Here is a 25,365-nt window from a genome sequence, read left to right as displayed (position 1 = left end):
CTGGAGCGAAGGAAAAGGCAATTAAGTTCTTGTTAGGATTCTGTTACGCGTTGACCGTAAGCAGGTTAGTCTCGCCATCTCGATGCCTGATTGGCCATTTTGAAAATATAGAGAAACAAAGAGGTCGTACCTGTCGCTTTCTTCTTTAATTTCGCTCTTAGTTTTCCCATGCAGCACGAGAAGACGAGAACCATGCCAATTTTCAATTCAATTCTGAGCCAATTGCATTAATATTGTATTAATTACCAGTCGGCTACAACTATTTCAAATAGGTGTTCAAATTAAATTTTTGGCCGGAGCTGTCTCCATTAAAGTCATCGCTTGACACACTCTCCAAATCTACACATTTTGATGAGCATCTACCTACTCACATGCACACGCAAAAACAAAACTAGTTAATCTTCATATTTAAAACAAGCTCCAATACTGCCTCCGCCTTCCTACGTGTTGACATCTTCCTCCATCTTCGCATGCAATCTTTAAGTCTTTTCAATGCCCTTCAACTAATCCTCTGCACACCTTCTCGTCCTGCATTAACAATAATGACTCACTGCATCTCCATTCACTATTCCGTTCATGTATATATATTTACACACAGACAGTCACTCACTTCGTCTGCGGCCACAATTCCCTTCTCTCTCGTGGAAGAGTCGTCATGGAGCTCCTTCTCATGGTTTTCGCACTGTTGGTATTGGCTTCTCCAGCTATCGTTGCTCCGGCCATGAGCAGAGCAGTTGAAGGTGGCGTCGTCGACGAGAAGAGCTACTACTCCCCACGTAATTCATCATGACTTCGTCGATCGGTTTCTGTTTTGTTTGGGGATCGTAATTTTATGTTGTTGCATTCATTCGTTCCTGCGTGCAGCTTCGCGGAGGACTCCGTGCGAGGCTCCGCCGTCTCACGGCAGCGGTGGACATGGCGCAGCGCCATCACGCAGGCCACCGTCGGTGCCTCCGCAGGGGGGTGGAGGATGCTATTGCTCACCGCCAGTGACCACCGCTCCTCCTCCTCCACTAGTTGGGCCGGTAATACCAAGTCCGCTCGTGCCTCTCGCGCCACCGACTCCGACGTTGCCTGTGATCCCGGCGCCGCCACAGCCTCTGGCCCCCGTCGACCCTAACATCTTTCCCTTCACTTGCGAGTAAGATCACAATTTACAATTTGTCTGCAAAACATATATAATATTAACAATATTGGATTAGATTCTATTGGTTGGATTCATGTCAGGTTTGATTTTGATAACCATGCATGCAGCTACTGGGGCACGCACCCAGCGGTCATATGGGGCTTGGTGGGCTACTGGGGCACAATCGGCGCCCTCTTCGGCCTCCCGGCTGCTGCCGCTTATGGCACCGACCTTAGCCTCCCAGCGGCCTTGTCCAACCCTCGCGCTGACGGCATCGGAGCGCTCTACCGCGAAGGAACTGCGTCGATGCTGAACTCTTTAGCCAGCCGCAGCTTCCCCTTCAGCCCGGAGCAAGTGAAGGCGTCATTCAACGCGGCTGTCGTCTCCGACGAGGCTGCGGCGGCGCAGGCACGCGTCTTCAAGAAGGCCAACGAAGGACATCACAAGCACTATTAGCTGTTAATTACGTGTGTTAATCCCTGAATTAATGATTAGGATCGGACTACATCTGGCTTAATTAGTAGTTGTAATCCTCGTTTAGTTTGTCGATTTTCTTAAATTAGTGCATGCATGCTGTTTGTAGCTAGTATTAACCAGTTCATGTGGATAATTAAGAACAACTTTTCTGAAAAAAAATCTTAATTTACTATGTTATAAGAACATCTTTTGTGTCAACAGAATAAATTATATAGAACAAACATTAACATCAAATGTAAATAATAATACTTACACCTTCAAACAACTCTAGAAAGACGTATCTTGTTGTGAGGCGAATGGCAGGGCAGTTCTCCCTTGGCAAGAACAGCAAAGGCCCTTTCTAATTTACTAGTTCACTTGGCCTTCCTGCCAAAGGAAAACTACACTGTGATTCTTAAACCTCACATGAAACTAATCCTTCTTTTTCTTCCCCTTCTTCATGTTGTTGCTCATGGAGGTTCACTGCCATTACTGCAAGTCTCGCACCTTCCTGTTATATCAGCAGGCGAGGTGAGAAGGAGTACCCATGGATTTGGATATGCCACAGGATATAGAACAATTCTTTGGACCTCCTTTTCAACCTCCCTTTCTCTTTTATTTTCTGTCATGGATCTCATTCTCTTAACCCCACTTTCTTCCATAAGAAACCACCTTCATTTCTAGCTTCAACACACCTGTCAATGTCTTTATGACATGAAACCATCAATCTCGGTGTCGAGTCAAGAATGCATTGTGATCAGAGTTGTCGTAAAATGTTGTCAATCTTGTCTGAAAGTGGAGAAGATAACGTACTGGATAGGTGGCTCTGCTATTGACCTTGCGAAGACTCATAGTTGGCAAAAAATGACTTCGAGCAGTTCTGCGTGACAAAAAGAACGTCAGCATTCGAGCCAGGGGAGAATCTCTGGCGCAAATACTCCGACGCTCAAGTCAGTGATCGATTGAGTAGAAAACAATGAACGGTTGATGCATAATGTAGCATATGCATAGCGTTTGTGTACCTACATCTGTAAATAGAGACCCCTTTTATAGTGTTACTGTTTCCTCTATGCATGAATCTTGATGCATTGCTAAAAAATGACAATTATAATAATGCTCTGACATCTTTTCCAAAATGAATCCACAATCTTTGTATTTTGTAGGGTAGAAACTTCTAGTGCACATCTGGTATAAAGAATATTCTCTTGATTCTCTAACAGTTGTCGTACAAAACGACAAAGTGGAATGTTACGTCGTTGGGTTGAGGGGCCCGTAGTATACTTAGTCGACAAACTGACCGAGTCCCTTTTATAGTCTGATCGGATGTCGCATGCAGAAGCGGCCAAGTCGGATTTAAGGAATGTTATCCGGGACTCGGATTCCCTCGGCCTCTCTGTTTGACCAAAGAGTTCAATTGGACCAAGTGTCTAGCTTGCTCGATCGGACAATCAAATCACCTGATCGAAATAGTTGACTTTGTTATCCTGAGTGACATACTCATGAGGTTCAATATTGAGGATGCATGGAATCATGTTGGGACCGAAAAGTAGCTAGAGGGGGGGGGGGTGAATAGCTCGTCGCGTGCTTCGTGGTTGGCGTTGCTTGTCTCTTCAAAGATGTGCAGCGGAAATGCACAAGAAACAAAATACAACGCTAACAAATGGATTTTACTTGGTATCCACTTCACAAGAGGTGACTAATCCAAGGATCCACACACTCACGCACCCTCCACTATGAAACACACTCCTCTACGGTAACTACCGAAGGCGGAGAAGCCTTTACAAACTCTCAATATAAGAAGAAAGGAAAGGATATAAAATACAAGCAAAAGCTTACAATAAACTCTAACCCTAACTTCTCTTCTTGCTTTTGATCCGCCTCTTGACTTGGAAGAACCTCCAAGAATCTTCAAGAACTGGAGATCTGAACTTGAGAGAGAGCTGTGGAGTCGCTGGTGAAGATCGGCGATGAATCGTGTAAGCACTGCTGAAGGAAACACTCGCCTGCAACTAAATACGACACCAACGGTCGGATTCCGATCGATTGGATTGCTCCCAATCGATCGGGGAGGCTTTGGATCGATCAACCGATCGATCCAGAGTGCCTCTGTGCTCTCTGGAATAGCCTGGATCGATCGGCTGATCGATCCAGGGCTTATCGCGCACAAACAACAGCTCCCAATCGATCCACTGATCGATTGGGACCTCTGGATCGATCCACGGATCGATCCAAAGGGGTTCGGTTCTTGGGGACTCACTCGATCGATCAGCTAATCGATTGGGCATGATCCAATCGATCGGCTGATCGATCCAGATCTGCTGGATCAATCGGCTAATCAATCCAGATCTTGATTTTTTGCCAAAAAGCAAGTCCAAAGCCCCCTAAACCAATATCCAGTCAACCATGACTTGTTGGTGCATAAAACCTAGCATCCGGTCACCCTTGACCAGCTAGGACTCTCTCACCAAGTGTCTGGTTAATCCCTTTGACCCACTTGGACTTTTCTCCTCTTGCCAAGTATCTGGTCAATCCCTTTGACCTACTTGGACTTTCACCAGATGTCTGGTCAACCTTGACCCATCTGGATTTCCCCGTGTCTGGCTTCACTCACTAGGATTTCTCTTCTGCCTACCTTCACTCACTAGGATTTCTCTTCTGCCTGGCTTCACTCACCAGGACTTTCACCTAGCTTCACTCACTAGGATTTCCTTTTGTCTGGCTTCACTCACCAGGACTTTCACCTACCTTCACTCACTAGGATTTTCAGTTAAGTATCCAGTCAACCTTGACCTACTTGACTCTCCTTCACAATCTCCCCACATGAACAATTGTACCTGCAATGTTCATGTGTTGTCTACAAGTATTGTCAAACATCGAAACCAAATCATCAAGACTCGAGCTTGACTCACTTCAAGCCCAGTCAAACAGGTCAACCTTGACCTAGGAATATTGCACCAACAGATCAGACCAGGGATCAGATTACCACTCGACCGAGATGATCGACCACGTTGGGCCTAAGTATTGGCCCCTCTTGGACTTTGACCGTCATGTCAACCTCCCTTCTAGACTTTGACCCGACTTTGAAGGACCCACATCATCTGTCGTATCACAAGTCTCCCCTTCAAGTCTAGTCGAAGAAGGTTGTAGGCACGACTAACTAGACACTTGTGTTGCTTGTGTCGTATCCTCTGATCGGACATTTGCTCCTTGTTTTGCCGTTCGGCCAAACTGATGTTATGCTTAGCTGCTGGTGTTTCTGGGGTCTTGTTTCTTGACCAGACGTTCACTCTGTGTATCGTCACTCGGCTTGAGATGATGTCACACTAGCGTCTCGGGAATAGGACATATCACTTATCATTAATGCTGAACATGATGAACATAACTTTTTTTCATAAGCGTGACTATTGAAATTCGATATGACTTCTGGCGGTTGAAATTCAATGGTCCAGATTAATCCTTTCTTGTCCATCCCCTTGATCGGATGGCCCTCAGATGCCGCCAATAGGGTTTTTAAGGTTATAGCCTTTGACTCAACTTCATCGTTTTCGCGTTTTGCTCTTGATCTTCTTCTTCCTCTCCTTTCGTTATTGCCGGCGATTGCTCAAGTCTTTCATTATTATCTTAAGTTCTTTTTCTTCCCTTCCTCCGTTCACCTTTCTTCTCATTTCATGGCCTCCGCTCCTCTTTTTGCTATCTATGGGCTCTGGTACACTTCTATAACCTCTGATTTCAATGGAAGAGAAATGGACTAGCTGCGTCTCACTTACCATCTGCTCTCCGACCATCACATCATCATCCCCTCTGGCCACGACCATCCCAATCTCCCTTCGGCCGACTATCTCACTTTTTTCAAGGACTAGTTCCTTGTCGACCTTCATTTTCCCTTGCATCCTTTTTTTCACCGATATTTGTAATTACTTTCATATCCCTTTACAAAGTTGACCCTAATTCCATCATATTACTATGCGAGATCATAGTACTGTTCCGTTTTAACCAAGTCTCAACCCCCGAATCTTTCATTACTTCTACAATCCAAAGAAATCAAAGCCAGACATCTTCATCTTTCAAGCCCGAGTGGGAGCTATATTTTTTGATAAAATGTCTTCGTCCAACAAAAGCTGAAAGTCCTACTACTTCTACATCTAACCGGTTCCTCCAGTAGCTTTCTCGACCGGCTGGCAAATGGAGTTGCTCAATCCTCCTGAGCTGAGAGTGTACCGATGAAAATTGGTTTACCTCACAGCCTTCGCTCAGCTATCTGGTCTGAAATTTCATATCCATAAGCTGCTGCTGGAGGGTGTGTTGTATATGTTTGGGTTGAGCCCCATCCGAATCCGGCTACCCGACAGCTTTGATGAGAAATTTAGTCTCCTTTTGTTGTTGAGCCTAACTGATTTCTTTTTATGTTTTGCAGGTATAACAATGTGGAAGTCTTGTCTCCAAAACTCCACCAACTTGCAAGACGAAGAGATGGGCACCCGAGGTGAGGTCGAAATAGCTAGTCACAAGCTTATGTCGATCAACCCGACCAAGGAGCCAACCAACAAAGAAAATGCTAGTCGAGTCTAGGGAAGTGACACGGCTGCAAATACAAAAGAAATACCCCTCTTAGGCCCTCTATGTTGTTGGTGGTGGTTCCTTCTGAGTTCGCTACTTCGGACAAACCATTACACTAATGCAAAGGCGCATGAGGCATTGATCGGCCACACCCACTCAATCCACCACACCCATGTAGCAAATCTCCACTGAAGCTCCGGCTGCACTTCCAACATCTGAGCGGGGAGAAAGCTCCACCTCCATTCCTGAAATTGCAGCCGATCGGCCCACTCCTGCATCATACGAGCGGACGCCCACACTCTCTAAGCTACTAACCGAGGCAATTCCTGCTGCACCAGTCTGCTTCTTACTGCTGCCTCCAATCAAGCCGGTACCTCCTCAGTCCAAGATATCCTCCACTCCCAAGTCCAAGTCCAAGAGCAAGTCCATCATAGAGGGGCCGAGCAGACAGCCTAAGCCAAAAAAAGATATCGCCATGCTACGGCTACCTTCACAAGAGTGGCCCTCCAACAACTCTTCGGACTCACTTGCCCCCAAGCACACCATAAAAATACAAGGCCAACTAGCTTAGACTTGGGATGATTCCCAAGCCCGCATGGCCAAGAGCTCACCGGAGGAGCTTGCTGATCGGTTTTCCCAATACATCACCGAGGTAAGATCCTTATAATATTATACAATTATCTGTCTCCTATGCTTCTCTTTACTTTTCCCTTGCTTCACCAGTTCTAAGTGGTCGGTCTATCTATGTGCCAAAAAATGGCAAGGCTGAGTCATGAATACCAGAACTTGAAGAACTCGGCCGAGGGAGTAGGCACTTCTCAAGGACCGGTCGATCAGCTTGAAGCACAAATAGCTCAACTGAAGGGAGAGTTGGAGAGCCAATCAGAGCTACTGTTAAGAGCCGAGCGGGCTCTTACAATAGAAAAAGATAAGGGCACGAATAGGCAATCGATATCGAAAGGCTCCAGAAATAGTTACACACTTCCAATGCTAGCCTTCGATCGGAGAATGTCGGAAAATCAAAGTCATAGAAGACCTGGACCTGAAAAACAAAGAAGCCCAAATTCTTGCCAAGAAACTCAAAGAAATAGAGGCTACCCTTATCTCTGAGCAAGTCAACCGAACGACCGAACTTACTGTCAAAGACCTTCATCTCAAAGAGAAACAGCAAGTCGTAGATGCAAAGGGCGTAGAGCTGGAGGCCTTAAAAGCTGAGTTAGAAGCTTCGAAGGCTAACTTGGCAAGATACAAGCCATGGGAGCTCGAACGGCTAGAAGCTTTTAGAGTAGAATATCTGCGCTCAAAGGATTTCAATGTAATGCTTGCTAATCAGACTTCTAAAATGTTCGGCTACGAAGCATAAAGGGACATCAAGCAGCTAAGGGAGGGAGGCTATCTGACGTCAGACATCCCAAGGTACTTCATACGCCGCCAAAAGATCTTAGAGAACATTCTTGGTGACACTTTCCCCAACTTTGCTTGATACCTTTTTAAGAAATTTTTACTTTGGCTTTGTAAAAAACTTGAGAACTTATGATATTTTGTTGTGTATATTTTGCCAATGCCTTTGAAGTTTATTCCTTAGTCTTATGCTATGTCCTTTTCCTTAGCGTAGTGCTACTTCACCTGCTCAAATCCATGTAAGTAAGATTTGAACTACAGTTGGCCTGTGCAAGTAACACTTCGATTGCATAGGAAACTTCAAATAGAAGACCATTAAAGTGCAGGCTCGGGTGAAATCACGCTTATAATTCAGTTCTAAGACTCGAGAGCCTGGAACTAAACTTAGGCGCATGAACAAGCACACTTATAACTCGATCGATTGGTGCGAAGTCTGGGACTTGAGCATGAGAGCAAGTTCACTTATAACTCAATCGATCAGCGTGATAGTCTGTCACTTATGTGTGAGAGTAAGTTCACTTGTAACTCGGTCGAACGACATAAGTTTGGAACTTGATCGTGAGAGCAAGTTCACTTATAACTCAGTCAATCGACACGAGTCTGGGATTTTATCATGAGAGCAAGTTCACTTATAACTCGGTTGGTTGGTACGAGAGTTTAGGACATAGACATGAGAGCAAACTTACTTATAACTCTATCGATCAATACGAGAGTCTGGAATTTAGTCATGAGAGCAGACTCATTTATAACTTAGTCAATCAGCACGAGAGTTTGAGACTTAATCATGAGAGTAAACTCACTTATAACTCGGTCGAACGACACAAGAGTTTGAAGCTTAGTCGTGAGAGCAAGCTCACTTATAACTCGGCCGATCGGCACGAGAGTCTGGGACTTAGTCGTGAGAGCAAGCTCATTTATAACTCGGTCAGTCGGCTCGAGAGTCTTGGATATAGGCGTGAGAGCAAGCTCACTTATAACTTAGTCAATCAGCACGATAGTCTGAGACTTAGTCGTGAGAGCAAACTCACTTATAACTTGATTGAATGACACAAGAGTCTGAGACTTAGTTGTGAGAGAAAGCCCACTTATAATTCGGCACGAGAGTCTATTACTTAGCCGTGAAAGCAATCTCACTTATAACTCGACCGAACGATACGAGAGTCTGGGACTTAGGCGTGAGAGCAAGTTCACTTATAACTCGACCGAACGACACAAGAGTCTGAACTTGGTCATGAGAGCAAACTCACTTATAACTTGACCGAACAACACGAGAGTCTGGGTAATAGGATTTTCTGCGCGGAATTTGCCGGCATTTTTATTTAACACAAATATTTAACAAGATACATATTTATGCAATATAAGCATACACCTAAGTGCTATAGGGTTATAGATGATTCGCACTTCATGGCCAATCCAGATTTTTTCCTTCAACGTCTTAAAGATAATAGGAACCCAAGGTGAGCTTTTGCACAATCCTGTACAATCCGCCCAATTGTGGCTCCAACTTGCTTACATCGTCGACCAGCTTGACTCGCCATCAACCGAGTGGCTGCTTTATCTCTAATTTCATCTACCAAATCGAGCTTCATGAGGCGCCGACCAAAATTATCTTCATCCTATAATTACATCCGATCAGACTTCATGCCAACTTCCACTGGTACGACTGCTTCTTCGCCATAAACTAGGTGAAAAGGGGCTACACCCGTGGCCTCTCATGGTGTAGTGCCGTAAGCTCATAAAACACTAGGTAATTCATCAACCCAACCTCTTCCAACATAATTGAACCTAGTTTTGAATCCTTTGATGATTTTCCTATAAGTGACTTTCGCTTGATCGTTGCTTTGAGGATAAGCCATGGAGATAAATGCTTGCAGAATGTCGTAACTTGAGCAGCATTCTTGAATTTTTCGTCCTTGAAACTGTCTTCCATTGTCCAAGACGAGCTTGTAAAGAATACCGAATCGGCATACAATATTCTACCATAGGAACTTGATGACCATCCACTCGGTTATCTTGGCTAACGCCTCAACTTCCATCCATTTGAAAAAATAATCCATCGCTACTAGGAGAAATTTTTTTTTATCGGATGCCATCAGAAAGGGCCCTACGATATCCATATCCCACTGGTAAAATACACATGAGACAACTAAGGTCTTCAATAGTTATGTTGGGTGGAATGAAATGTTTTGGTATTTTTGGCATGATAAATAACTTGTTATTAGCCAAGCCGAGTCTGTCTACAAAGTGGGCTAAAAATACTCAGCAAGTAGAATCTTCTGAGCAAGTGACCAATCACCCAGGTGAATTTCACATGAATCATGATGTACCTCTTGAAAAATATATTGTACATCGTCTGGTCTGATCACTTGAGTAAAGGACGAGAAAAGGCTCTCTTGTATAAGTGGTCTCCCAATAATGTGAAACGACTGGCCTGCTTCTTGATTATCCGTACTTGCTCTCGATTGGCTGATAAAATTCCTTACTGGAGAAACGAGATTAACGACACTCCAGTTGCTCTGCAATTCTGACTGGGCCTACCTTTCAATGTGAGCTATCAGCAATGCGTGCTCCACAGGCTTATCCAGAGTCCAAGGCACTAAAGAACTAGCCAACTTTGCTAACTCGTATGCCTTCTGGTTCTTCGCTCTGAAGATTTTCTGTAATGTCACCTCTTGAAATTCTGCCTTCAATTTCTCAAATGCTTCCACATATAACCTTAGTCGTTCATTGTTAATCTCAAAATTGCCTGACAACTACTGAGCCACCAACTGAGTCCGAGTATATCAGGACTCAGGAAGCCCCCACATGCTTTGCTGCCTGTAAACCGACTATTAATGCTTCATATTCCGCTTAATTATTGGTAGCTCGATACTCTAACTAAATAGACAATTACATTTGATGTTCACGAGATGATATTAGAAGAATCTTGACTCCACTACCTTGCCGAGTGGACGACTTGTCTATATAAATTTTTGAAGTCTCTTCTGGCTCGAGGCTTTATATCTCAGTCACAAAATCGGTTAAGGCTAAAGCTTTGATGGTTGTTCGAGGATAATATTATATATTATACTCGCTGAGTTCAATGGTTCACTTGATCCATCTTCCGGAAGCTTTCAAATTGATAGCATCCGCCCCAAAGTACTGTTAGTTAATATCATGATTGGGTGCGACAAAAAGTAAGGGTGCAACCTCCGAGCGGCTAAAATTAGTCGGTATGCTAACTTCTAGAGTGTGATATAGTGACACTCAGCATCTTTTAATAAGTGACTTAAAAAATACACAGGTTATTGCTCTTTGTCATCCTGCCTCACCAACATTGATCCAACCGCCTTTCAGTGGCAGACAGGTACATCCAGAGTGGCTCACCAACAAAGAGCTTTGCAAGTACAAGTAAAGCAGACAAATAATCTTTGAGCTCCTCTAGTGTCTTATCACACTCAGCATCCCAATGAAATTTGGTAGATCAATAAAGTATTTTGAAGAATGGTAAACTGTAATTGGACGATCTTGAGATGAATCAAGATAAAGCCATAATTTATTCGGGCAGACATTGTGCTTCCTTCAAATTACACGAAGAGGTCATGTCTCGGAGAGCTTGTACCTTACTTGGGTTGACTTCAATTCCCTGCTCTATCACGATATAGCCGAGGAAGCGTTCGCAGTTAGCCCCGAATAAGCACTTGTCAGGATTAAGCATGAGTTCGTACTTTCTCAAGATTCATAACATCTCATCTATGTCTACACATAGATCAGTCGCTCAGAGAGACTTAATTAGGATATCATCCACGTACACCTCATGTTTCTGCCGATCTACCTTCAGAACACTTTATTCATAAATCGTTGATGTTGCCCCTACATTCTTTAGTCTGAATGGCATAACGTTATACCAATAAGTTCCTTCAGCAGTGATGAAGCTAACCTTTTCTTGGTCTTCTTTGGTCAGAGGGACCTGGTGGTATCCCTGATATGCATCCAACATGCATATCAACTCGCATCAAGCAGTTGAGTCCCCCACTTGGTCAATGTGTGGCAGGGAGTAATAGTCTTTTGGGCATGCCTCATTTAGATCCTTGAAATTCATACAAACTCGCCATTTGTTCTCTAGCTTAGATACCAACACCACATTTGCTAACCAGCTCAGGAATTGTATTTCACGGATGTGCCCAACTTTTAGTAGCTTGTCCACCTCCGCTTGAATGATTTGGTTTTGCTCTGCCCCAAAATCTTGCATCCTCTGTTTGACCGACCGAGCGTCCAAGTAGACGTGGAGCACATGCTCCATTACTATTGGCGATATACACGTAAGTTCTTAAGGCGTACAAGCGAAGACACCAATATTACATGTTAAACACGCAATCAGCTCGATTTTTTGTTCCTAGCTTAGATCGGCTACTACTTGAGTGGTGACCTCCAATCAGCTGAAGTGAATTTACACTTCTTTTTCTTCATAAACCAGCGTCAGGAGAGCTTCTTGGATGACGTTAACTTCCACTCGCTAAGTCTTTCGAGTGGCGCGAGCTTCAATCTTTATTACATCCACATACCACTTATGTGCTACCAACTGATCTCCTCTTACCTCGCAGACCGAGTCATGTACCAAGAATTTGATCTTTTGGCAGAATGTAGAGACGATGGCTCGGAACTTGTTCAGTGTCGGTCAACTGAGAATTACGTTGTAAGCTGAAGGCGCACCCACTATAATAAAAGTTGATCGGTGAGTCCTCATCAAGGGCTCTTCTCCCAAAAAGATAGCCAATCAGAATTGTACGATCGACTGTACCTAGTTGCCGGTGAATCTGTATAGAGTGTTGTCATTGACTGGAGCTCGCTTTTATCTATTTGTAACTGCTCAAACGCCTTCTTGAAAATGATGTTGACAAAACTCCTTATGTCAACGAAAATGCGATGTATGTTATAGTTGACTATAACAACCTTGATGATTAAAGCGTCATTATAGGGTATATCTACCCCCTCTAAGTCTTTAGGACCGAAATTGATCTTTGGCCTCTGCGCTTGCTCTCGGCTGCGTCCGACTACATGAATCTCCAGTCGACGGACATGTAACTTCCAGGCCCGATTAGAATCACCATTGGTTGAGCCATCAACTATCATACTAATGTCACCCTGGGCGGCATTGCCATGATTTTCTTCTTCTCGGGTAAGTTGGCATAGTGGCGCAGCGGGTGCTTGGCCTAGAGATCGGTCATTTCTTTGTTGGGGTCATTGTTGATTCCGATTAGCCCTTTCAAGGCTTCATCTTGGGGGTCTGTTCGGTCGACGATGGCGTTGATCGTTAAGGGAAGGCGAACACTGGTGAAACTCCTGATTGGCGGCTCAGCGCATCTCTTGGTTATATTGATAACAGTCTTTTGTATTATGGGTCCCTAATCAGGGGTAGGTGTAAACATTGGAGAACATCGGCGAAGCTCGGGGAATCACATCCGCTCATCCTTTACATGCTAGACTACATTCGGCCTTTGCTTGTAATGATGCAACGGATGACTCGATCGAGACCCTTTAGGCGAGAAAGTATGAGGAACTTAGTGTCGGGGACAAAAATAGGAGCTGAGGCTGCCACTTCTTTTTTCTTAGCGGATTGAGCTTGTTCCACATTAATGTACTTAGTTGCTCATCCTACTAGGTGGTCAAAGTCTCTTGGGGGTTTCTTAATGAGAGATCGGAATAAATCACGATCTGTGAGCCCTTGGGAGAAGGCACTCACTAAGATCTACAGAGTGGCTGAGGGAATATCCGGTCACTTAGTTGAACTTTTTAATGTATGCCATCAATATCTCCTTGAGCCCCTGTTTGAGGGAAAATAAGCTCAAAGTGGTCTTGTGATAGCAGCGGTTGTTGAAGAAGTGATGGCAGAATGACTTGCGAAAATCCTTGAAGCAGCAAATGGACTCGACTAGGAGTCGGTTGAACCATCTTTGTGACGAGCCAAAGATAGTGGTGAGGAACACTCGACACTTATCTTCGTCTATGTATTGATGGAGGATAGTTGCATTCTCAAATTTGAGCAAGTGGTCCTCCAAGTTGATTACTCCTCTATATTCTCTGATAGTTAAGGGTCAGAAGTGGTTCAACAATTTGTCCTCCAAAATTTCTTGGGCAAACGACATACTAACCCACTCAGGGGATCCAGTAGCTATTAGAGCTTTTCCCTTTCGAAGGTCCCGAACGGGTGCGTCTCCAGAGGATGATACTTGGGCCTTTCCACTCGTCCCATATCATTGAATGGCTTGCAAAATAGTGCCTTGTGATACACAACAGGGGAGGGCGGCACGGGCGGCAAGCTGGTCTGTTGCGCAAGTGCCTGCACAAATCCACCTAAAGGAGGAATTGGTTGGCACCCAGTCGACCCTTCCACTCGGGTCCCTTGCTCAATATGAGGGTTTGTCATTGATACAACCGGGTCATTCAGCAAAGGACCCTCAGTTGCTGCTTGTTGTTGCATGAGCCTCTGTGCTTGGGCGGTTATTAGCAGCTCCAAATCTTCTAATAACAAAGTTATTATAGTGAGTTGTCCAGTCTCATCCATCTTCACATTTCAGATTCAGGTAAAGATTCCCACAGACAGTATCAAATTTGATCTTGTCTGAAAGTAGAGAAGATAACGTACTGGGTAGGTGACTCTCCTGTTGACCTTGAGAAAACTCTGAGTTGACAAAAAAATAACTCCAAGTGGTCCTGCGTGTCAAAAAAAGTCAACAACCAGACTAGGGAAGGATCTTCGGCGTAAGCACTCCAACAGGATCTCTGATGTAGGCACTCCAACGCTCAAGTCACTGATCAAATAAAAAACAATGAACAGTGGATGCGTAATGTAGCGTATGCGTAACGTTCGCGTACCTGTGTCTATAGATGGAGACCTCTTTTATAGTGTTTCTATTTCGTTTATGCACGAAGCTTGATGCATTGCTAGAAAAGGACATACCATAATAATACTCTTGACATCTTTCCTAAAATGAACTCACCATCTCTATATTTTGTAAGGTAGAAACTTCTAGTGCATAGCTGACATAGGGAATATTCCCTTGATTCTCTGATAGTTGTATAACAAAACGACAAAGAGGAACGTTACGTCGTTGGATTGAGGAGCCCTTACATACTTAGTTGGCAAACCGACTGAGTCCCTTCTGTAGTCCGATCGGATGTCATTTACAAAAGCGGTCGGGTCGGATTTAAGGAATGTTATCCGGGAATCGGTCTTCACTTGGCCTCTCTACTTAGCCAAAGAATTCGATCGGACCAAGTGTCCAGCTTGCTTGATCGGCCAGATCATCCGACCGAAATAGTTGACCTTGTTATCCCGAGTGACTCTGAGGGCTCAGCTCGGAATTTCGTCAGTATTGAGAGACTCATGACCCAACCGGACCTAGGGTCCGATCAGATTACTACTCGGCCAAAATGATCGACGGCACTGGCCCGAGTATTGACCCTCCTTGACTTTGACCACCATGTCAACCTCCCTTCTAGACTTTGATCCGACATTGGGGGGCCCACCTCATCTACCGTATCAGTTGTTATTGATGGCTAACTCTGCACCCATGCGCTCGGTCGGAGTGCTAATAGCTGATGAAAAGGCATTCCACTTGTAATGGCACAGAGCATCCCTTGGCACCTTCCATCATTAACTGTTTGGTGTCGATCTCCAGATGCTTTGTGTTTGCTAATCTCATCCAGTTTTTCATCAATAAAAATCTTGCATCCTGTGTGTGTATATACTCAACTATTTGAAACAGGTGAGCATTAGTGATACTCGTGCGATGGAAGTGAACAGTGAAGGAATCTTCCAAGTATATGACCTGCATTCTAAGTGAAAGCTCCTGGCCATGGAGAACATGCCTTGGCATCTTCCAATCTATGCATTTTTCAATTCATATATTGTGGTCAAGAGCATAAACACTCGGAAAAGACATGATCGGATGATGATATATACTCAGATAGAATGTCATTACAGTTACTCATTCGATAACAACTATATGAATTTCATCTTGCAATCAAATAAAATGTATTGAATCCAGTACCACTCTACAGAAGGAAGTTATCTTAGAAGAATATTTACCAGGGAATATTGCCCAATTATTGCTAAGTTAGAGCCTATGCCTCCTAATAGAACAAAAGTTACATATTTAACAAAAAACAAAGTTATTAAATCTATGTACATGTCATGCATGGTATTTGAGGTTTTCAAAACCCATATACTCATTGTTCTTGATTTTTTCGATCATGTTGATAATACCAAAACCGCCAGCAATAAAAGAGAGGCATCACGAGTGGCGACAAGCTGGTCATTCAATATATGCTTTGTTTGAAGGATGAATAGAATCATTTCATAATAAAATCAGAGGTTTCACTCACCTAAAGTGATGGCACTAATAAAGATCATCGAAGCGAGAATGAAGATGATAAGAGAAGCCCTCCCAATTAGAAGGATCAATCTGCTTACTACGTGTTGCCCCGCAAAGCCAGCAACTGTGGCCACAAGGACAAAGTAGGTAGCTGCATAATCAAAAGCAATTTATTTTTCAATGAAGGTTTGAAAGATTAAATGATCCCTTTGTAATTGTAGCACAATACTGAGTAGAATACCATAGGGGACTGGAAAACGTTTTAAAGGTAGTACTCAACGACAGACATGGATGACGAGAAAGTCATGGCAAAAAGTTGCTGTTGCACTTGAAACCTGCAAAGTTTTCATAGTTAAGCATGGCAAAAGTTGCTATTGCACTTGACACAGAAAATATTCAGAAGGCAACAAATTTTTGTGACAACTTAAAGATTATCAAATTACAAGGCAAGTCATATATTATTGGAAAGATACCGATGTCTAGTTTCTAACAAAAAAAATGGCACTAAAAAATAATCAATAAATCTTGTTGGCCAGAATCTGGCCAGCTAGAAATCTTTATCTTCCAATTATAATGCATGCATGTACATGCATGTAATTAATACATCCATATGATATTACTAAAATGTCCATATATATACATGCATGTATATATTTTGGCTGATCAAATTCTGACTGTTTAGCACTATCCAAAAATAATATTCCTATAGTAAGTTATGACCATTTTGATTGAAGTTTGTTAGGCTAGCATGGGAAAGACTTATTGCTTAGGAAAAGACTTATTGCTCGGGAAATAATTGTTTGGGAAAAACTTATTGCTCGGAAAAAAAATGAACCCACTCAAGAATCGGAAAGAATCAACATGTGTTTTGGTATTCTTGGTGATCTTCTTGGAACATGAAAAGGTTGATGAGCCTTTAATACCCCTGTATGCTTTTTCATTATTAAACTCACTTTTATTCTCAAGACTTAGGAAATATAAATCTAATTTAATGAGTCCTTAGGAAATATAATCCGCATTTAATGCCATTAAAGGAACCTTATAAGGGCATCTCCAATAGTTAGAGTTTTACAAAAGCTTTTTTTATGATCTCAATATGCCACATCATGCCACATCAACATTCTAAAAACCTATTGAAACATCTCCAATAGTTAGAGTTTTAAATGATTTTTGTGTACTCCATTTTATAATATGTAATTGCATGACTACATGCAATTTACATTAATTTCAACACAAAAAAGTAGCTTTGAAATTTCACTACTGCTCTTTAACAACAAACTTCAAACCTTACATCCACAATGGTTAGAACTTTTTTATTTAGCTTTTTCATTTTACAAACCTCTTTAAAAACTTTGCATTGGAGATGCTCTAAGTGAGTATTGAGTGCGCCTTATGTTACCTCCTATTTCTTCTATGCTTTTCAATGTCAAGTTGGTATCAGAGTTTTGGTTCCCAAGGGTTGGTCGTAGAAGACAAAGGTCAAATGGTGATGATCTTATAGCTCATCAAAGAGACCTTCATGATGTCGAGTTGGATGACTTTAGGAGACAAGTCTACGACTAAGCAGCATCTCACACATGGAGAACCTTTGGAACATGATGTTGAGGGTCATGGTTCAGAGGCTGGTTATGCACATCAAAAAATGGGTTTTAATCCATTTCATGGTAATGGAAATGATGATTCCAGTGATAATGGGCACTTTGTTGTAGACTGTTGAAATTGCAAGATTATTACTCTTGTTGAGGAAGAAGACGATAAGGAACCTTATAAGGCAGCACCAATCTACAATGAATACAATGAAGAAGGAAATATTATTTATGAAGACCATGGAGAATCTTTGGTGATACGGCATCAATTCGGATCCTCTGTCCCCATTTCTCTCTGTCCTCGTGTCCCACTGTCGATCGGACGGGCCAGATTACATCTCAAGGATGCCTTGCACATCACGAGGATACTGCACACATCTTAAAGATGTCATGATACATTGAGATGTAATCTGGTCCGTCCGATCGGCAGTGGGACACGGGGACAGAGAAATGGGGACAGAGGATCTGAACTAGATACGGCATAGTCTCAATGCTACTTACGTTAAAGAAGTGTTGGGTTATTCGGGCCGCGAAAACCGCTTTTTCGCGTCGCGGAAACCCCGAGTCACCCAAAGCCATGGATCTCGTGCAAAGATTCGTAAACAAAATTATCGAAAAACCTTTTTCTTGTACGAGTTTGTAAAAACTTTAGATCTACACTAAAGTTAAGATCATTACCCTTGTAGCGAAGCCCTTCGTGTTCCCGCTTGTCCAAGATGTCGCCGGATCTCTAGTTGTCAAAGTAGACAACCTCTATATGTATCCACACGGACACAAGTAGAAGGAGATGACCAAAACACAAGGTGTGCTAGCGCCAATGGAGTGTTCGGCCAAGGAATGGGAGAAGGAGAAGAGAGAGCACCCAAGGGAGAAGAAGAGTGAATGAAATCTATGAGAGGAAATTCAAACAACCCCTTAGCCATCAAGTGGCCGGCCACTCTAGGAGGTGTAACCCTCACATTAATTCCAATTAATGTGGAGACCATTAAGAGTTGTAACCCCCATGAGGTGGCACTCTAGGATGATGTGGATCAACACTATTGGTCCACATCTTGCCACCTCACTAAATGACATGGCAACAAGTGTAACCTCCTCATTTAATGTGGACCGGCCACATTAAATGCTATGGAGGCTTGTAACCTCCATGAGTTGGCACACATTGATGATGTGGAGCAATCCTATTGGTCCACATCTTGCCAACTCACTAGTGATGTGGCAAAAAGTCAAGTCAAACATGACTTTTTCTCTTCCTCTCAAATCAAGTCAAACTTGATCAAATCTCTCTCATGGTTGATCTAATCCAACCATATGATTCAAGCCAACTTAATATAATGAATCTAATTCATTAAATTAAGTTGATTTAATGAGTCATAATCTAAATTAGACTCATTGAATACATGAATCAACTTGAGTCCAACTCAATTAGCCCAATTTGGATTACTCTTAATCCAATATGATTCATCAAATGAATCTAATCCTCTTAGTTCATCATATGAACCAAATCTCCATCTAATTGTCCTTAGTGTGTGACCCTATAGGTTCTTGTAACGTTGGCAATGCCCTAAACCCATTTAGGAGCATAAGTAATGAGCGGTATCTAGCAACACATCATTACTACCCAAGTTACAAGAATGTCGAGATCCGACATCACCTTGTGACTACCAATTGTGACTCCTCACAAAATATGTCATTGTCCTTCTATCCTAGACATCTAGATTGATCAATATGAGGCATAGACTGTGTCATCCTCTAATCAATCTAAATCTTGAACTCCAAGTAGACTCACTCGATCAAATGAGCTCAACATCTAATGTTGACTCATTTGGGCATGGCCATGCACTTAGTGATCTCACTCTATCAAGAATATTGATGTCGCTCCCGTCATATGGGAGGGATAGATCCCATCTACATCACTCACATCCCTCTGCATAATTTGTTACATACCCAGTAATCACCTTTATAGTCCACCCTGTTACGGGTGACGTTTGACGAAACCAAAGTACATAACTCCTTATGTAGGGATCCATAGTGACTTCAGGTCAAAGGACTAATAGTCATACTAATAGCCACATGAGAAAGTATATGACACTCATATAACGATCCATGATACTTTCTCATGGCGAGTCATTCAGTATACATTCTCTAATGCATACCCATGTGTCAGCTTGATATCTCTATATCCATGACTTGTGAGATCAAGTCATCGAGCTGACCTACATACTAGTCTAATTGTATTAACATTGTCCCTGAATGTTAATACTCGACTAGGAATGATTTAGAGTAGTGTTCCCTATATCATCTCACTATCGATTCAACCAATCGATTGATATAGGTAAGAACCTTCTACTCTAGGACGTTACTATACTTATTTTATCTGGCACTAATACAAATAAGCATAATAACCAAAAACCAAATGCCTTAATATATATACATGAATATGATATACATGAGTCCATACAATCATCAAATGATTGGCTCTAGGGCTCTAACTAACAAGAAGATCATGTTGTCCCTTTCCAAGTGTAGTGTCTTCTCCATGAATTTCAAGTTGTGGTGCCAAAGAAAGAGGGTGTGTGGGTGTTTCCACAACTTTTAATGTTGTCAACCTTTCTACTTATATTAAATCTAATTTTGATTTGAGGGTGAATCTTTTTCAATCGAGGGAGAATGACACATAAATATTCAGAAGTCATCAGATTTTTATGTCAACTTCAAAAACTAATCAGCCGTTATTGGGAATAAATTATACGACAAGTCATATATCATTGGAAAGCTGCAGATGTCTAGTTTCCAAAAAAAAAAACGGTGCTAAAAAATAATATTCCTACAGTATGTTATGACCATTTTGATTGAAGTCTGTTATGCTGAAAATATTGCTCGGGAATGACTATTGCACAGGAAAGAAAGACTTATTGCTCGAGAAATAATTGCTCGGGAAAGAATTATTGCTTGGGAAAAAATGAACCCACTCAAGAAACGGAAACAATCAATCTGCATTTTGGTATTCTTCGTGATCTTCTTAGAACATGAAAAGATTGATGAGCCTTTAATACCCCCGCATGCCTTTTCATTATTAAACTCACTTTTTATTTGCTTAGGAAATATGAACTTAATTTAATGAGGCCTTAGGAAATATAAACTGCATTTAATGCATTTTGAGTCATCTTGGAGGGTTGCTCCATGTCTTGCCTATAAAGACTATCTTTATATTGTTGGAAGAGATTTGATTTTTTAGATTAAAATATATTTGAGCTTTTAAGCATGTTAGAAGATTTATCTTCTTGTTATCACTCTAAACTCTTGGTGGATTTCCTAGAGTGGTGAGTATTGAGTGCGCCTTGTGAAACCTGTAAAGTTTTCATAGTTAAGCTTCCAAAGATCATACATTAAGGAGTTGCTAATTGTTTGTCACTGATCCTGTCTAAAAGCGGTGGAGATGGAACACTGGCAGATGGTTTTGACGTTGACCTGGAGATGGCTCTGCTAGGGAAAAGTGGTGACGCTGGGCACTCCTTTCGGCTCTTTTCTGCACACACCCGAAAAAACAAACAGGAGGTTAGGGCGAAAACCAAGAAAGAGGTCCCTAGAGTAGGCTCTCCGATACTCAATTCAGTTGATGACCGAGCGAAAAGTGGAGAAGATGAACAGTAAAATACGAGTGTGTACTATAAAATTGGCTTAGAATGTATTGCGAACCTCACTAGTGGAGAGAACCCCCTTTATATCACCTTTCATAACCTCTGTAATAATAAGACGACAAGGAATATTCGGTGTCAGAAGATGTTGGATAATAGAAGGTGTACAGTCTGGAATTTGTACAGTTATCTTCCGAGGAATCTTCTATTAAATGTATATAAACAAACTCATGTAACCTTCGCAATAATGATAGAAGCTGTATAGCCACCTTCGTAAGAAGGTTCCGTTGCAAGCATGTTTCGGATATTAGAATATTCCCTGACAAATAACTGTTATTCTAACAATTTGTTGAAATTCCCTGATAATATTGTATATAGCCTGGCTGGATATTTGGACGAACGAGGTATCCCGACCGTCCCTATATCTGACCGGATTTGTAATGAGAATTACCTTGTGCATTTGCCTTGAGCATTCATAAATGAAACGAGAACAGAGCCTCGTAAACCCGATCAAACTTATAAATAGGAGCATTGTACCTTTGAAAGGGGAGTTGAATCCCATAAGTCTGACCGGCCATAAGTCCAGTCGGCAATATGCTCATAGGCTCATGCTGAATATTTGATAAGTAATGAGGAGCCAAGTCTTGCAGGTCTATTCAGCTCTAGGGTCGACCGGTCATATGATGGGAGATTGACTATTGGATAACAAAGCACTCAGCCTCCTAAGTACGACCGGCCTTGTGACGGTCCGATTTATATTAAAGGTTGTACTGCACTGTAGGACTGAATCTATAAGCTGAGTGATATTGCAGAAGTGAGGATCCAGGTCTCGTACATTTGACCAGCGCATTAAGACCAGCCTGCAATAGGTTGAGTGTTGCTTTATCATGCTGAGTATTGTTTGGTAATGACTAAGAGCTGAGAAATGGGGGATCATCTTATAAGACCGAACGACCCTTATGGTGGCCGGCTATATGTCGAGATGTACTGTGGTGTCAATTAAACGACTGCATGTTGAGTGCCTTGTCTATTAAATTCCGACCTAAACTTAGTCTGTTTGGTTATATGTTGAGAGACTTCCTTTGAAGGGTGAGCTATTCGGTGTACCCAACAAAAACATTAAGGTCGGCCGGGTTTATCTTGTATATCTTAAGCAATGAGCAGAATGACAAGTCTCTTAAATCCAACAGACACATTTGTGCCATCGGACCATATACTAAGACTTATGTTTGACAAATGGGAAGTTGGGTCCCTTAAATCCGATCGGCCCTGAGGACGACCGGCTTTAAACATTATAAGGCTAACTGTAGATTGAGCGGCTATTCATAAGTGGAACACTAGATCCTTCCATAAGTGGAGCACTAGATCCTTCAAGTCCGTTTGGATCTTTCATGTCCGTCTGGATCTTGGGCAGATTGTCTTCATACCGAAAGCCTTAGCGTTGAGTGATGAGCTAAGCCCTAATGAGGGTGACGCTCTGGCTGCCACCTCACCTTAACTTTGATGTCATCTCACCTTGACTTTGACTTCCACGTCACTTCTAGGTCCATTCATAACATCCCGTATCAGTTACGATCAACATGTTTTCCCCTTCCAAACATCCATATCCCATTTATGTTGATGACAAGTTCACTCCAGAAATGAGATTGAAGCTAATAATTTGTCAGCGCTGATTAATATGGTTAAAGAAGCCTGCGAATTGAATTAAATTCTACTGTAGTAAAGATGAACAAGACTGCAGGGCATGAAAAGTTAATGAAATGTTTGTTGAATAAGGATTGCTGCGAGTGCTGTAAAGCTAATACTATTTATCAATCTCTCCCTTTGATTGGCTTGCTTACACTTTACAGCCTAACTATATATAAGTGTAATGGCCTTTTTCTATTGGCTAAACATGTTCTTTTGTTTGTTATTTCAACAAACTAATTAAGTTCAAAAGAGGTCATGATCTAAGATAATTTCAACAAACTAGTTGGAGCATACCTCATAAAGCTAATCGCTAATGTAATCATGAAGGCAACAAGAATCACCTGACGAGGGATGCCAAGTTCCAAGAATAATGGACCCAAAATAAAGCCACCTCCTAGACCGAGTAGCCCACCTACTATACCACCAACTATTTCAGACGAGCAGTATACCAACAATTGGCTAACTTTCAAGTTCAAACCTCGAACTCCCCTGGAAGTAATAACCTTGTCCCCTCTGTATATACCAATTGCTTCATACAAAGTAACTGAAATTGAGATTGGAATCTGCAAGAAAATAAAGAAATAATTTCTCAAATATCACAAACTCCAAATAACTAAAAGGGAAGGAAAAGGAACTTCATCATACCTGTAGGAAGTTTAATATCCAGCACCATGTCGAACATGTAAACATGTAGCTGTAGAGTTCTGGAATAAAAAAAACTGAATCAACTGCCTTCAATCACTTAGATTTATAGTCACAAAATAGTAGAACATGCAGTCGGTCTCTCACCTCTGTGATTTGCAATACAAGAAAAGATATCCATACAAACACTAGCAGGCCGAGCTCCTTCCAGTAAATATTTTGAAGGAATGGAACCTGCATCTGGAGAAATGAACTCCAGCAAGCTATAGTTGGCAGGATGAATTTCAATTTTCAAGAATGTGCTGGCATACTACCTCAACTTCTTCTGTCATTCTTGCACCTTTTTGTTCATTGTTAGAAGGAGCAGTAGGAAGAGGTTCATACTCGATGTCTTTGTCCTCTTCAATTAAGATGATAGCAATATTGAGAAAAATACCAAACAAAATTTAAAGAACAATGTCATTTATGCATCCTTACCACTGGGTACCAAGTGTTTAGCAGCCTCCTGAAATGGTAAACAAGCAGATCACAGTTAATAAGTGTACAATATTGATTGAGAATTAAAAGGCTTTTACCACTTTTAAGTATTGTCTCGCTTTTCCATGTGTCAACACCTTTCATGAAAGCCTTGGTTGAGGTCCCTAAATTGTTCCAGCTAAAGAACATCAGAAAATATTCTTTCATCTATAACCGAAGAGTATGATCATCCACATTGAATGTTAATTTACCAAGAAATAGGACAATTAGGAGGACAGTGGCCAGCCAATCAGGGAAGATAACATTAAAAATGGCGCCAATAATGATTCCTAGCACAAGCATGGGTTGAAGGAGTAAAGCTAGGCCATAGTCAATGACGGGCATATCTAAAGATGAATGCCTCAACTTAAGGTTGTAGTAAACAGTAGACCAGCTGCACCCATAATCATGCCTGCCCATGAACATTAAGATTTCAAAGAGTTCATCTAGTTACACGACCATACAAAAATTTAACCTCAATGACATAGAAAACACATGCCAAAAGAACACATTGATTAGCAATGGAACAAAAGGAATGCATGGAAAAATAAGAAGACATTGATTTGAGGGCAAAATTCCTTACACTTTGATATTGCAGTAGCGGACTTGGGATCAAAACCTATGATCAGAGCGAGCATGGGCACAAAAATTCCACCCCCACCAACGCCCCCGACACTACCAAACGCTGCTCCAAAGAACCCAATCATGGAACCCACCACAATTTCCCGCTCAAATTTCATAGGCTACCGTAAGAACAAACTTTCATCAATCACAAAAGTTGATCTATCTTGTGCGGAGAAACACACCAGAGAGATGATAGAAAAGGTTTGCCGGCCAAACAGGATTGTAAGAATTTGTATCATTCTGCCAGAGAAAATGAAACATCTTTGAAACATAGTTCGATTCAGCATTCTCTTCCTGAGCAATCTTTAAATCCCTTAACACCTCAATACCAAGGCTGCGATCCGACGACACCATCGCTAACGAAACCAGGAGGGCAGAGGCGAAAGAATCCGAGCATCGCCACAGACCCCGACCATTTCCATTCCATCTCCATGATTCCTCACTTCTCCCCCGCTCGCCGCGATCCTGCACGCCAAAGGATACCAACATTGTCCACACGCGCAGCGAAAGATCCTAGCTTTCCCGAATAAAAACTCCCCGAGAGAGGAACGGAAGAAGAAAGAAACTCCAAGGGCGAGAAAGGGGATGACAAGATAAGTAGAGGCCGAACGAAACCCTCGAGGAAAGGGAACATGGCGTCGAGAGTGGAGATTTCCATGCTATCTGCGTCCAGATATCGTGAATGTGATGACCTCACGATCTGTTCTGCGCCGCGAAGGCGACGAACGAAGAATCGGCAGGACGCGATTGCTTCCGGTGAATACTTAAGGGCTCAA

At 42.2% G+C, this 25,365-nt stretch overlaps 1 protein-coding gene and 1 pseudogene across 1 annotated transcript; one reads left to right on the top strand and one right to left on the bottom strand.

Moving 5' to 3' along the window:
- Positions 1-644: 644 nt before the first annotated feature.
- LOC121970570 (vegetative cell wall protein gp1-like) lies at positions 645-1,164 on the top strand. Its single transcript, XM_042521363.1, has 2 exons — positions 645-776; positions 865-1,164. The coding sequence occupies exons 1-2, from the start codon at positions 656-658 to the stop codon at positions 1,143-1,145; spliced, it is 402 nt and encodes a 133-aa protein (XP_042377297.1). The 5' UTR covers positions 645-655; the 3' UTR covers positions 1,146-1,164.
- LOC121972614 lies at positions 1,044-25,345 on the bottom strand (annotated as a pseudogene).
- Between the last annotated feature and the right edge of the window lie 20 nt (positions 25,346-25,365).

Source organism: Zingiber officinale, chromosome 4A, assembly GCF_018446385.1.
Source record: "Zingiber officinale cultivar Zhangliang chromosome 4A, Zo_v1.1, whole genome shotgun sequence".
Classification (NCBI taxonomy): domain Eukaryota; kingdom Viridiplantae; phylum Streptophyta; class Magnoliopsida; order Zingiberales; family Zingiberaceae; genus Zingiber; species Zingiber officinale.
This window is presented reverse-complemented; position numbering and strand designations above follow the sequence as displayed.